This window comes from Euprymna scolopes, chromosome 39 (genome assembly GCF_053919585.1).
Source record: "Euprymna scolopes isolate OS-2025 chromosome 39, ASM5391958v1, whole genome shotgun sequence".
NCBI lineage: Eukaryota > Metazoa > Mollusca > Cephalopoda > Sepiida > Sepiolidae > Euprymna > Euprymna scolopes.
The window spans coordinates 68,432,841-68,445,943 of record NC_136520.1 but is presented as its reverse complement, the minus strand read 5'-3'; the positions used below and the strand labels follow the sequence as shown (position 1 = coordinate 68,445,943).

Here is a 13,103-nt window from a genome sequence, read left to right as displayed (position 1 = left end):
ACTTTGCACTTGTCATAAACAGACAGAGTTCCCTATATCAGCCGCCCGACACGTGTTGTCCCCAATTTTGGTGTAGCACTCAAAAACACGTCTTTCCTTGTTCAAGTCCAGTCAACTAACTGAGAAAGAGGGGTCTGTTAAGAAATGACGTTGTTTGCATAAGTTCCGCCTGGAGTCACTCTCCGAACCTTGACCTCTAAACTTATCCACAAGAACACAACTATATAGCAGTCACAAATAAAAATAAAAGATCTATTTTCTCTTGCGAATCAATGCCCATGCCAAGTGATTCGGTCAGACACTGACCAATCAGTTGGTGCACAACGCAGACGCACATGTACACAAAGAGGGTGATGTAAGATTGCCGGAATTGGACCCGTTTCAGGCAATCGACAATAAACTACCCCGACTAAATGAAAGTGTGTGTTTGTGGAGGGCGGGAGGGGGTCACGTAAACGGCACGCTTCCTCAGAAAGGAGGAGATAATGTCTGGGATAATGGCCTGCTAGTGCTGGCTGGGGTGCTGGGCTGCTGGGCACCGAGCTGCACAAACAAATTAAATCCCGAAAGGCTGAGAAAACAAAGTTGAAGGAGGAGAAATTCTTCTCGACAGGGCCAATTTTTAAATTTTTTTTGTTCCAAATCTAGAGTGTCCCTTTGAGGGGGGGGATATTTCCCTCACATTACAACCAATCTTGTGTCTAACTTTGCCTTCGTTAAGTACTCCTTTGCACCGGTCGCTTTTTCTTTTTTTTTTTTTACACACGCAACGTCGCAACGGCGCAACGCAACTCATGTCAATGAACAAATACTGAAAATAATGTGGATTGTCTTTTTGTTGTTATGGTTTGCTTTCTTCCTCTTCTTTCCTTCTTTCTATCTGTCTTTAGCTCTCTCTCTCTCTCTCTCTCTCTCTCTCTCTCTGACACTCTCTCTCACTTTACCGCTAGCTCACCTTTCTCTCTCTCTTCCTCTCTTTCTCACACACACACACTATCACTGTCTGCCTCTCTCTCTCTCTCTCTCTCTCTCTCTCTCTCTCTCTCTCTCTCTCTCTCTCTCACACGCACACACACACGCACGCACACATGTACACACACACTATCTCTGTCTGTCTGTCTGTGTGTGTGTCTCTCTCTCTCTCTCTCTCTCTCTCTCTCTCTCTCTCTCTCTCTCTCTCTCTCTCTCTCTCATTCGCTCGACTGTCAGTTTGAAACAGGCACAGAAAAGAAAAAGCGTTCACTCAATGCAACGCAAGTAAAACGTTTTAAAACAAGTCTGGACTTGCTTTCGCTGCGGATTATATAAAAAGGACGGGAAATTCGCCCGGCATTCAGTTTGCGATCGCCACACGAACTAGTAGGTCCGTCTCCCTCAAAACAACTTTAAGTGAAATATATCAAATTCATTTTACGTTTATTTTAACTTGCTCAGTATCTATCTCTCTCTCTATATATATATATACAAATATATTTTCGTCGTTAATTTTAAATTATATCATTAATCGACCCATCGTTATTACTTTTATTTATTTATTTTTTAAAAATTAAACATGTTTGAAGATAATCAATTTCTTGAAGATGAAGGAATGTCTGGTTTATTTCCTTCGAATTACGATGGCATTTTTGACGATGAAACTATTGATAAAGATGTCCAAGAAGTTGCATCGAAATGTTCGCGCGAGGGTAAATTATCTGATTTAGTTAAATTGGAACTGAAGACTAAAATTCAACTGGGCAAACATAAGAAAGGCGAAAGTTTTCATGTTGAATGGAGACAACCAGATGACAACAATCAGGTAAGAAAAGAAAACTCTGGTGCTTATTTACAATTAAACCTATTTTCAAAAAAAAAAAAAAAAAAAAAAGAAATAAAAAAGAAATCTTAAAAAAACGTTATGATGTGCGTACCTGTCACGTAAAGAAAATATCATATTCCAAAAATTACGTAAAACTGATTAATTAGTTTTTAACTGAGAAAATCAAATTTTACGACTAAGCAAGCTTGAAAAATAAAACAAATGTCCACATTAATGCAAACCTGCAGAATCAGCCTCGTAATGTTACGGATTTCACATTGATTGCTTTAAATCGTTTAAAAATGATTTTCTTTATATAAACATTAAACGACTTGATCACTTTGCGTGGTTTCTATTATAACATTTTCGTTCCGTGACGGGTTTACTGTTTTTTTTTTTGTTTTTTTTTATTTTATTGTTCTACATTTTTTTTTTTTTTTACCTATTTTTAACGTGGTTCTTTGATAGGGGCGCATTCGAAACTTCATTTACTGTATTTCTTTCAGTTGCGGGACACTTAATGAATGAATCTTTTGCTAAACCTGCACCGTTTGTGTGTGTGTGTGTGCGCGCGCGCGCATGCATGCACGCGTGTGCGTGCGTGTGCGCGTGTTTCTGAGAGATTTAAGAACACAAAAAGAATGTTTATTGTCGATTACCGCGTTTAGATGAGAATGCGCGAAAAAAAAAAAAAAAAAAAAAAATCAAAAAAAATAAGTTCCGTGTTTTGACAAAGAATCTCCAATCAGTTTCGAAAGTGGTCAAAGCAGTTTACGACTTGAAAAAGACACCCTTTTTTTTTTTTTTTTTTTAGAAAGTTTTTATTTTATACCTATTTTTTCAATTATTTACTTATTTTGATTTTTCATTTATTTATTGTTTAAACCCTAATCTAACCCAAAGCATGCTTAGTGTCGTCTGCTCTTTTTCTTTTTAATTTTTTTTTTTTTTTAACCTTTTTGTGGCATTTAAAATCGTAAAATGCTTTGACCATTTCCGAAATTAATTCGGGATTCTACCTCCAAATCCCCACCCCTAATATTTATTTCATGCAGAGAAGAAGGGGTGTGGTGTCACTTGTGGTATTGTTTCATTGTCAGAATCTGACACTTTATAACATGAAAGTCACTAATTTCGGACCTTTTTGGGGTGGAAGAATTGTATCGATTTAAGACCATAAGTACATATTTACCTTATATATTTTTCATACCTTCATTTTATTCTTTGTGTTGTAGTTTTATTGTTTCTTGACGTGAATCACAAACAACTTTTGTTTATAAAATCAATACTTGACACATTTGTTGAGATAAGTTCTCCCTTTACCACCTTAAAGTAAAAAAAAAAAACGGCCTTAATTTCTATGTTAACGTCAGAGAAATCGGCAATCTACATTAAAAAATGTCAAGTTTACAGAGAAAATATTTATAGTAACGAAATCCCCCCCCCCTCAATTCGCTGGAAAGTGACAATTTTTGAATTGTGTTAATCAATGCGGTCTATATTCCAAAACTTCTCCAATTTTTCTTTCTCTTGATTTTTTCCCTCCGTCTTTTGTTGTTCTTGCCGTTTTTTTTTTTAATTTTTTTTTCATGTTTGCTTAAAAATCACATTGCAGCAAGAGTTCTTTTGTATGACGGGGTCGCGTGATACGGTCGATACACATAGATTCGAAAAAGTTGTCACAAAACAAATATAGAACAAATAAATGTTATCAAAGGCAAGATAAGTTACTTTTCTACCTAACTGAATATGTTTTTAGTGTTTATATTTAATGTAACGTGTTTATCCAGCTCGAAAAACATAAGAATTTGCATATTATTGTGTTTATCTTTTTTTTTCCGCGGGGTATTTCATTTCTTAGTTAATACACGCGTAGATTTATATATACTCGTGTTTTGTTGTTGTTGTTTTTTTTAATATTTTATTTCCGTGGGATATTTCATTTCGTCCTCCAGATAATATCGGGTCGTTAAGAGAGAATGCGCACCGTTTCGGGGCCTTTCTCTCTATTGGAATTTAGACTATCAATGAAAAAAAAAAAAAAAATCAATTATTGGCCTTAATTTTTAAGTTAAAGTTCGAAAAGTCATAATATTAATTTTCGAAAAGAGCCATTTTTCTCTTCCGTGTTTTTAAATTGTCAAAGCTTTTATTTATTTATTCAAGACGATTTTAACATTGCACAACCGATCACGCAACAAACACACGCGCGCAATTTAATGCAGGAAGTGAATGAAATATTTCAATAGTATTTTAAGTCGGCCACAACGAAACTGAAACAGCTACGTTAATGTATAAACAAATTCCCCGTCTATACTAAAGAGCAATGTACACAAGTGCGTGCGCGAGCGCGCGCACACACACACACACACACACACACACACACACTCTCTCTCTCTCTCTCTCTCTCTCTCTCTCTCTATATATATATATATATATATATATATATATATATATATATGTGTGTGTATACAAAGCAAGGAAGTTTTTACATAAACGTGTGGACTCAAATTATTTTCCAATCAATGGAAATCTTTCCAAAGCCAAAAGTAACACGTATACGTGAAAGTAGAAAGCCAGTGGAAACTTAAAAGTTCCCATAAGGACAGATCAACAAAAATAGTTTTCTCCGAGCTTCAGCGGCCGCACAAAGAAAAGGACTCAAAGAAAATGGTTCACGTACCAAACCCCCAAAACCATTTGTTAGATCACATGTTGGAGGAGCACCAATATTTTGCCTCAAACTCTAGAGGTTGAAAAACGATTAGGTCAAATTTTCTGCTCGCGAAAGCATAGTTGGGTCAAATATTCCGAGGTGACAAAAAATTGGGGGGGGGGGTCAAAATCCCTTGGTGACCTTCACCTTCACAACATAATTTCTTTCTCATTCACCGAAGCTTTCCACATTTTGTACACATGAAATTAGCAAATTTCTACAAGCCCTATACCTGGTCCCCGCCGTTACATAAAATCGCGGAGGATCATGTGTATGAGGCCTACAGCGATTTGCTGCAGCTTCCACTTGATTCATGCCGCCGCCATCATCATCATCATCATCGTCGTCGTCGTCATCATCATCATAATTATCGTCATTGTCATCATCATCATCATGATTAACATCGTCATCATCATCATTGTCATCATGGTTAACATCATCATCACCATTATCATCATAATCGTTATCATGGTTAACATCATCATCGTCATTATAATTGTCATCATCATCATCATCATCATAGTTAACATCATGCAATCAACAACAGATGTCAAGTCGTTTTCTGTCAAAACATTAAACTTCGAAGATACTGATGGTTTCGTTCGTATCGTTTTCAAGATGGAAGTCCGAAGCCGATTTTGGTGGGTCCTACTTTGGCATGATATCTACCAAACAAAACAAAACAAAACAAAAACTAACCATGCGCTTTGTTGTTGTTGTTGTTGCTGTTGTTGTTGTTGTTGTTAATCTTCGCTCAAAGTCATAATCTTTCAATTTCTTGTGTATGTTTTCCGGTTTTGAAATCGAAGAAATTTTTTCTAACAAAATGATTTGGTTTAAATTGGCGTAGACTCTGCATTTGTCCGCATAGATTAGCGAGTCTTTATTGACTTCTCGTTGAATAATTGGTGTTGCAAAACGTTAGCGTTCCAGGGTCTCTAACCACACATTCTTCAGAAACCTGTTAGAAGTGTTTTTCTTGGTCTTGGACTGTGTTGATCGCAGTGTAAAGTGTAGACAGCTATCTAAAGTACATTCATTCATGATATGTAGATAAAAAGCCAAAGCGAAACCATTTAGTGTATATTATTGCATAGTAGAGCCATGCTATCTTTAGTTGTCCTGATTGCCTTTTGCTATGTTTTATGGCGGCTGGATGTGCAGTTGTTTCCGATAGTAGTCTCGTTTAATGCCGAAACCATGACGATCTGTTTGAGTATGGTAGCAGTCAGCACTTCAGGAAAATGTTTTTGATGCACGTCGCAAAGCAACACCTTGTCCTGGTCCGTGGAAATCACAGAGGAAGTTTTTTAAAGCCCTATACCTGGTCCCCACCCTTGAGTAATACAGGGGAAGACCACGCGTATGAGGTTTGAAAAGATTTACCTATGCATCTCAATTTGGATCCATCGCTGAGACGGAGAAAATGTAGAACTTGTGCTACTTAGAACAATCTTTTTTTTTTTTTTTTTTTTTTTTTTTTTGAAGAACCCCTTTCTGAATTCAGTTCAGTTCAGAAGGGGGGGTTGTCTGACTTGCTATTTCTTTATTCCTTTCATTAATACTTGAAATGACTTCAGTAAGCGCGTTTGTTTTTTTTTACTGGCGTGACAGGCGAGAAGCGTGCGCACGCGCACACACACACATATATTAGTGTTGGGACGATTAATCAGAATCGAGAATTCTAAAATCATGTCTGAATATTCTATATACCAAAATTCAAGTCTGTAGATCAAAAATTCATTGAGTATATAGGTTGAGAAGTGTCCTCACACTCAATCTCACTTTTATAGATATATAGATAAATGCATGTTTGTCTTTATTATCGAGTGGGGAATTTTTCTTACCCAGGCTATTTCAGTTTCCTTGGATTTGTCATATGCTCTATGTATATTTTAAAGCTATCTTATTTGTTGTTATTAATTTTTTGGTTTTCTTTTTCTATTTCTTCCTTTTTTTTTTTTTTACTATTTTTTCTTTTAGTACTTGTGTAGAGTGCTGATAGTTTAAACCAACGCATTTAAGGTGAAAACATTAATACATACTTAGGTATGTATTAATTAATTGTCGAAATTAGTATAAATTTCAAAAATTACGAAAAATGAGCCAGTAGAAAAATGTTCTTGGTCTAGTCTTTAGAAAAAAAAGAATAAAAAAAAAATGATCCACAATAACGGTCCGACATTTTGTATTTTGAAATGGCTGACTGTCAAATTGATCGATTGCAGTTACCTCCCCTTGAAATTGGAAACTCTTCCACGTTAAAGCATACGATAAAACTCTACAAGTCGATAAACTAGATGAATTTTATTTTATGAGTAATTTGTGTATTTATTTATTTTCATAGTTGTTGTTTCGCCGCGTTTCGACCAACTCATCCTCTGGCCTTCTTGAGGTAATTAACGGCGATAACAACAATCATGGAAAGCAATAATTACTGGGGATACAGTCAAGAGACTCGGCATTCTTATTCCGTCGAGGTTAATCACCTGAAGAAGGCCGGAGGATGCGTTGGCCAAAACGTGGTGAAACAACAACAACAACAACAACAACAACTATAAAGATGAGGATAACAGTCCGCAAATAAATTAATAAATAGATGAATTCTATTTTTACTTATTATTTTTCTATTGGATCACTTTTTGTAATTTTTTTTTCTTTGGAATTTATACTGATTTCAGCATGACAAGTAAGTACGTAATAATGTTTTCACCTGAAATGCAATGCACTGGTTTAAAAGACCGCCACTCTACACAATAACACTCGTTTATTAATCGTTCTAAATGTAAATCACTATAAGGGAGTTTCTTCTTGCCCTATACCTGGTCCCAGCCTTGTGTATCCGATCGGCTGTGATCACGTGTATGTGGCTAGCAGAGACGGTCTGAATTTCTACCCTGGTGTAAGGTTTTCCTGACGAAGGTTTCCGGTAGTGTCTAACTGCCCTAGATGCCTGGTTCCATGTGTTAACATTTCATCATGGCTACCGGATGTAGGGTCAGTGGAACACAATCCTTATGCATCCTTTCTAATGTTGTTTTTTATTTATTGTCGCGAGCAGGGTATTGTAACAAGGAATTGTTTACCGCTCAGTGTCTGTAATTCTGTGAAAAAAAAAAAATAGAACAATAATATTATAAATAAATAACACTAGACATTAATTTATTATAAACTGTTTTAAAAAAAATAGTTGTACAGTGTTTGAGGATGTTTAGTTCTTTCCCACTGCAATAACTTAGACGCCAGAGTCGGAAAATGGGATTGAGAACTCAGCACCCCACCCCTGTCCGAGGAAGGGCACTCTGACCTGCAAAAAAGTGCCTAGCCCTGTCGGCATTCCCCGGTGAGAGCGCCTTAAGCAATTAGCAATAAACGAACCCCCTATCTCAAAGAGAGACGGTACAACCTGCGTATGTGGACCTCCAAGAACTGCACAGAACTAAACTCCCACTGCAAAATCAACAGGAATGCTCTAGTTTCCGTTGATTAGTGTTCGTTGGTTAGTGTTCGTTGATTAGTGTTCGTTGATTAGTGTTCGTTGGTTAGTGTCCGTAATTTTGTGAAAAAATAAGCAATAAAATTACAAATAAATAACACTAAACATTAATTTATTATAAACTGTTTAAAAAATATTTGAATGCCTAATTTGCGTAACTATTTTTTAAAACAGTTTATAATATTCATTATAATATTCATTATAATATTCATTACTGATGATTAGATTAGTGTTGATAAAAATGTTATAACATTTGATTTCCAGGCAATGTTTTGCGTTGAATAAAACTATTGAATAAAATTTATTAAAACTGTATAAAAGTTTATCCTTTCAGTCAAAAGTCGGTGACCTTTTCCGATCTATATTAAACAAGGCCAGTAGAATGGATATCGACGCAGTGACCCTTACCCTACCACAAAATGGCGATCAGAATCTTCTTTGCTCGCCTCTCCAACTTTACAGTGATATTTGAAGAAAAAAAAAAACGTTTGCATTTATTCATTTAAAAGATTACAAAATCCTTGAATTCACAAACATTTTCTTTCTTTTTTTTTTTTTTTTTTAAGTTGACACCTGAGGATTTAGAGCGGAGAAAAGATCAGAGAGAGAGAAATAACTTGTCTGCTCGGAAACACCGACTTAAGAAGAAAGAAGAAAAAGCTCAAATGAAAAAGGTACGAATCGTTTTTTATTTTACGTTTCTGCATTTTTTTTTTTTTAGATGAAGTATGAATATTTGTATTACTTCGATTAATTGGACAATTGTTCTCATCTTGAGTGTTATTTATATAACGTTTCGGTCGGTGTAACATCCGACCACCGTCAAGTGTTAAAGTCGCCATTTTTTGATAGGTAAAAAAAAAAAAAAAAAAAAAGAGAGAGGGTAACTCTGCACTCTAAGTTTTAAAATTTTGGGGATTTAATTGAAAGTACGTTTACACAAATTATAAAGACAATTTAATTATCTTTATAATATTTTTATTAGTTTTATGCATGCGCAAATTCATAGCTAGAATTGATTTAATTAAAAAATTTTCTTATCTGTCAAGTTAGCTCAAACAGTAGGGAATGTGGTTAAATGTTTTCATTTTGATTCTAACTTATGGCATCCAAGAAATTTTGTTAAAAACTTGAGGGGGGGGGCTGATTACTATAAATACTCGTCCAAGATATACAGTATGAAGGGGGGGGGGATGATCTATGAATTTTAGTTTTACTGGTGGTTTAAAATCTATAAATACTCCATTTTATCATTTGTATTTTTTATCTATTTTATCGTTCTGTTTTAGACGGGGGGGGGGGCATCCCGCCGGATGCCATTCATTCACCTGCTATCTCATGCATTCCAACCAGGAGATCTTTTTTTTTTTCTTTTTTTTTTTTAAGATTCTAACGGTCGCTTCATGTGCAGTTGTTTGTATCTTTCTTGCACTTGGGTCACAGGGTATGTTTGCCAATGGCAAATTAAATTTTAAACAAAGACAAAACTGAAATAATTAAAACATTGTTTGTTTGTGTTTGTTTTTGTTTTGTTTTGTTTTTTGGTTTTCTTTTTGTTTGTTTGTTTGTTTGTTTTTTGTTTTTTGCATCGGAAAAGAGGTACAAAATTTCCTGATTCCGATGCTCCAGACGTTTCGGGTGTTTTTTGTTTTTTCCCCAATTTCCGACTCATAGTCTTCTAAACACTAATCCCAATTTTACGTTCTACTTGCAGGAGATGATTCGACTGGAGGAAAAAAACGTTCTTCTAAAGCAAACAGTAAGAGAATTGGAATCGCTCAAGGATAAGCTCTACGAGGGTTTCAGCGTTTTGCTCAAAACAGAAGCAGTCTGAGAAAGACTAAAGGAACAGAAGATACTCTGAATGATTTCACTTTGGGTTCAGCAGACCATCTCTTGACATCGTCCTGATGAGATAAATCTCCTATATATACGACGTTCCTATAGAATTCAATCATCCAGGTTGAGAATTATGTCGAGGCCATCAACGGAGATGCTCAGTGCCAGTCGGAGTTCCAGACCCCCAATGCATCTTGCCATTCTTCAATCCAAGACAGAAAAAAAAGGATCTGCAATTATTTTTACCAGACATGCATGATGACATCTGATCAAAGACTTTTGTTGTTTATTTTATTATTATTTCTTTTAAATCTTTGGGTGAATATTGATTAAAAACCGGCTATTAAGACTAAAAACCTTTTTTTTTTAAGATATATATTTATTTCTATCAATCCTTCATATATAGAGCTTCATAAATATATACTTCACTTCACACACACACACACACACACACACACACACACACACACACACACACACACACACACACACATATATATACTTCATACAAAATATATGTATATACATACTTCATATATATAGTTCATACTACATATATGTATATATATATATACTTCATATATACATATGTATATATTCATATATATATATATATATACCTGTATACATACATATATACACATATATATACATACATATATACACATATATACATACATATATACACATATATACATACATATATACACATATATACATACATATACACATATATATACATACATATATACATATATATACATACATATATACACATATATATACATACATATATATATATACATACATATATACACATATATACATACATATATACATATATATACATACATATATATACATACATATACACACATATATATACACACACATATATATACATATATACATATGCATATATACACATATATATATACATATACAGATATATATATATATATATATATATATATATATATACATGCATATATGTATATATACATACATAAATATACATATATACATACATATATATACATATACATATATATACATATATATACACATATATATATATATACATACATATATATATACATATATACGCATACATATACATACATATATATATACGTATATTGTTAAAAAGTAAGTAAGCACTTCTTTTAAATATCGTTAAGAATGAATATTACATTTTTGTTAAAAGCCAAACAATTTTTTCTTTAAAAGATGTTTATTCACTTTTGATTCTAGCTTTTGCCAAGTGTGAGAGCATTATCAAGTGATTTATTTATTTTCTTTTTATAAACCATTCTTTTGTTTTTATAGATGTAAAACTGTCTCTCCGTTTAATAAGTCCGTTGTGATGTTAAATGGACAGTTTTAAATCTTTAATAGGGTGCTTAGTCAATAATTATAATAATTGCTTTTTAATCTTTCAACTAGTTAAATATACACTAATTGGTTTATTTAGGATAAATAATAAAAGTTTAAGATCATTCTTCTTGAAAACGTTGATTTTCTTTTAAAAAAAGGGGGAGAGGATTGCATCATATTTGTTTGCGTGATGCAATAGGAGTTTGTTTTTATGTTGGTTCAAAAGCCATTGTGATAAGGAATGCGTATTCGGTAAAGCAGGGTTTCCCAAACTTCAGGGCACCATGGAGCCCCCGAGCAGGGCAAAGGTTTTTCACGGAGCACTAACAAGATAGTTTCTAAAATAAATATGAAAAAACATTAATTTCAAATTTTAACACTATGTAATAATAATGTTAACAACCATTTTTTGTTTTTGATTAATCCAAAAATTGTGGCATTTTTTTTTTGTTTTTGTTAATCTATTTTTCTTTTCTTTTTCATGAACCATCCTGAAACTCTTTACACCTGTTGTTCTGTATCATATTTCTATTTCCAGTAAAAAGTAAGCAATAATTAAATGTCTGCAGCCATTTAACTTTTCCATATAAAGCATTTGCTCCTCTTTATGAAAGAGATTCCAGAGCCCTTCAGCCTCATTCACGAAACCCCAGGACTCCGTGGAGCCCACTTTGGGAAACCCTACGATAAAATATTGAAAATCGGATATAAATTTCAGAAAAATAAATAAATAAAATAAAATAAACAAATAAATAAATAAATTCTTCCATTGAGATCTAGTCTGCTTACAAAATCAATTAAACATGTCATTACATTTGGTAAGAAAAGAAAATATCCAAAAACATTATCGGGACAATCCCTTTACAAAATAAATAAATAAATCCTAATTTGTTGCCCCTTCCCCTTCCTGTTTTAACATTCCTTAAAAAAAAAAAAAGATTAAATCGTTCTTGTCAATATTGACAATAACTATAGCAACTTATATGCACTTTCTACTGTGTAGATTTTATTCATGGGGGAGAAGTTTTGTACAATTTCTTATCCACCCTTTGTTACTTTGTGGCATGCCGCTGACCAAATATTTTTTGTCATTATATCAGGCAATGCTAGAAAAGTACTGTTTTGTGCCTCAAAGGTGTTAAGTGCTAAGTGAATAGCACACATTTTGATATGCTTGGTTTATGATGTTTCTTTCTTAGTGAAAAAAAAAAATTAATTTTATCTGATGTAGATTGATGTAGACATCAGTAATGTTCCAGATCTTTGATAATCTGTTATATAAAGGGAGTTTGCGTGCGTGAGAGAGAAAGAGAGAGATGGCAATGATAGAAAGTTAACGAAATGGGTGGGGACAACTAGATAGAAAGAATTTTTAATAGTTTTAATGTGTAAACAATTAAATATCTAACAAATGAATGTTAGTTCTCAACCTTTCCACAGAAGAAACCAGTCCTCAAACTCAGGTTGAGGAGCGGATTCTTCTGTGGAAAACAACCAGTTATTAAGTCGCCTGAGGAGTACTTGTGTTGTTAACAGACCATATGTCTGAAGCATTAGCATGTCCAGTGTCACGACCTCGTAAAATTGTTTATATTGATATTCATATATTTTGCTCTTCTTTTAATGGAAACTTTTAATAACCTCATTAAATCCATTAGTTATCACTCTTGAATAATCTGGTATGTATGTATATATATATATATATATATATATATATATATATATATATATATATATATATATATATATAATAAAATAACAAATCAGCATTGTATCATACCGTGATTTAATGTACATTTCAGAGCAACAAAATCTTAGTTTTCAAATCTCCTCAATGTCGATAGACTTGCTATGTCTAGCCACACTGATGAGTCGTG

The 13,103-nt window shown here is 33.6% G+C and overlaps 1 protein-coding gene across 1 annotated transcript; it reads left to right on the top strand.

The window, feature by feature from the left end:
- Nucleotides 1-1,222: 1,222 nt before the first annotated feature.
- On the top strand, nucleotides 1,223-10,350 carry LOC145263556 (uncharacterized). Its single transcript, XM_080120404.1, has 3 exons — nucleotides 1,223-1,798; nucleotides 8,577-8,684; nucleotides 9,725-10,350. Exons 1-3 carry the CDS (start codon nucleotides 1,553-1,555, stop codon nucleotides 9,842-9,844), a joined length of 474 nt encoding a protein of 157 aa, XP_079976530.1. The 5' UTR covers nucleotides 1,223-1,552; the 3' UTR covers nucleotides 9,845-10,350.
- The last annotated feature ends 2,753 nt before the right edge of the window (nucleotides 10,351-13,103 follow it).

Coding starts and splice junctions, on each gene's coding strand:
- LOC145263556 (XM_080120404.1), top strand. CDS start 1,553: ATGTTTGAAGATAATCAATTTCTTGAAGATGAAGGAATGTCTGGTTTA. Junction 1,799..8,576: donor AACCAGATGACAACAATCAG/GTAAGAAAAGAA, acceptor TTTTTTTTTAAG/TTGACACCTGAGGATTTAGA. Junction 8,685..9,724: donor AAAAAGCTCAAATGAAAAAG/GTACGAATCGTT, acceptor TTCTACTTGCAG/GAGATGATTCGACTGGAGGA.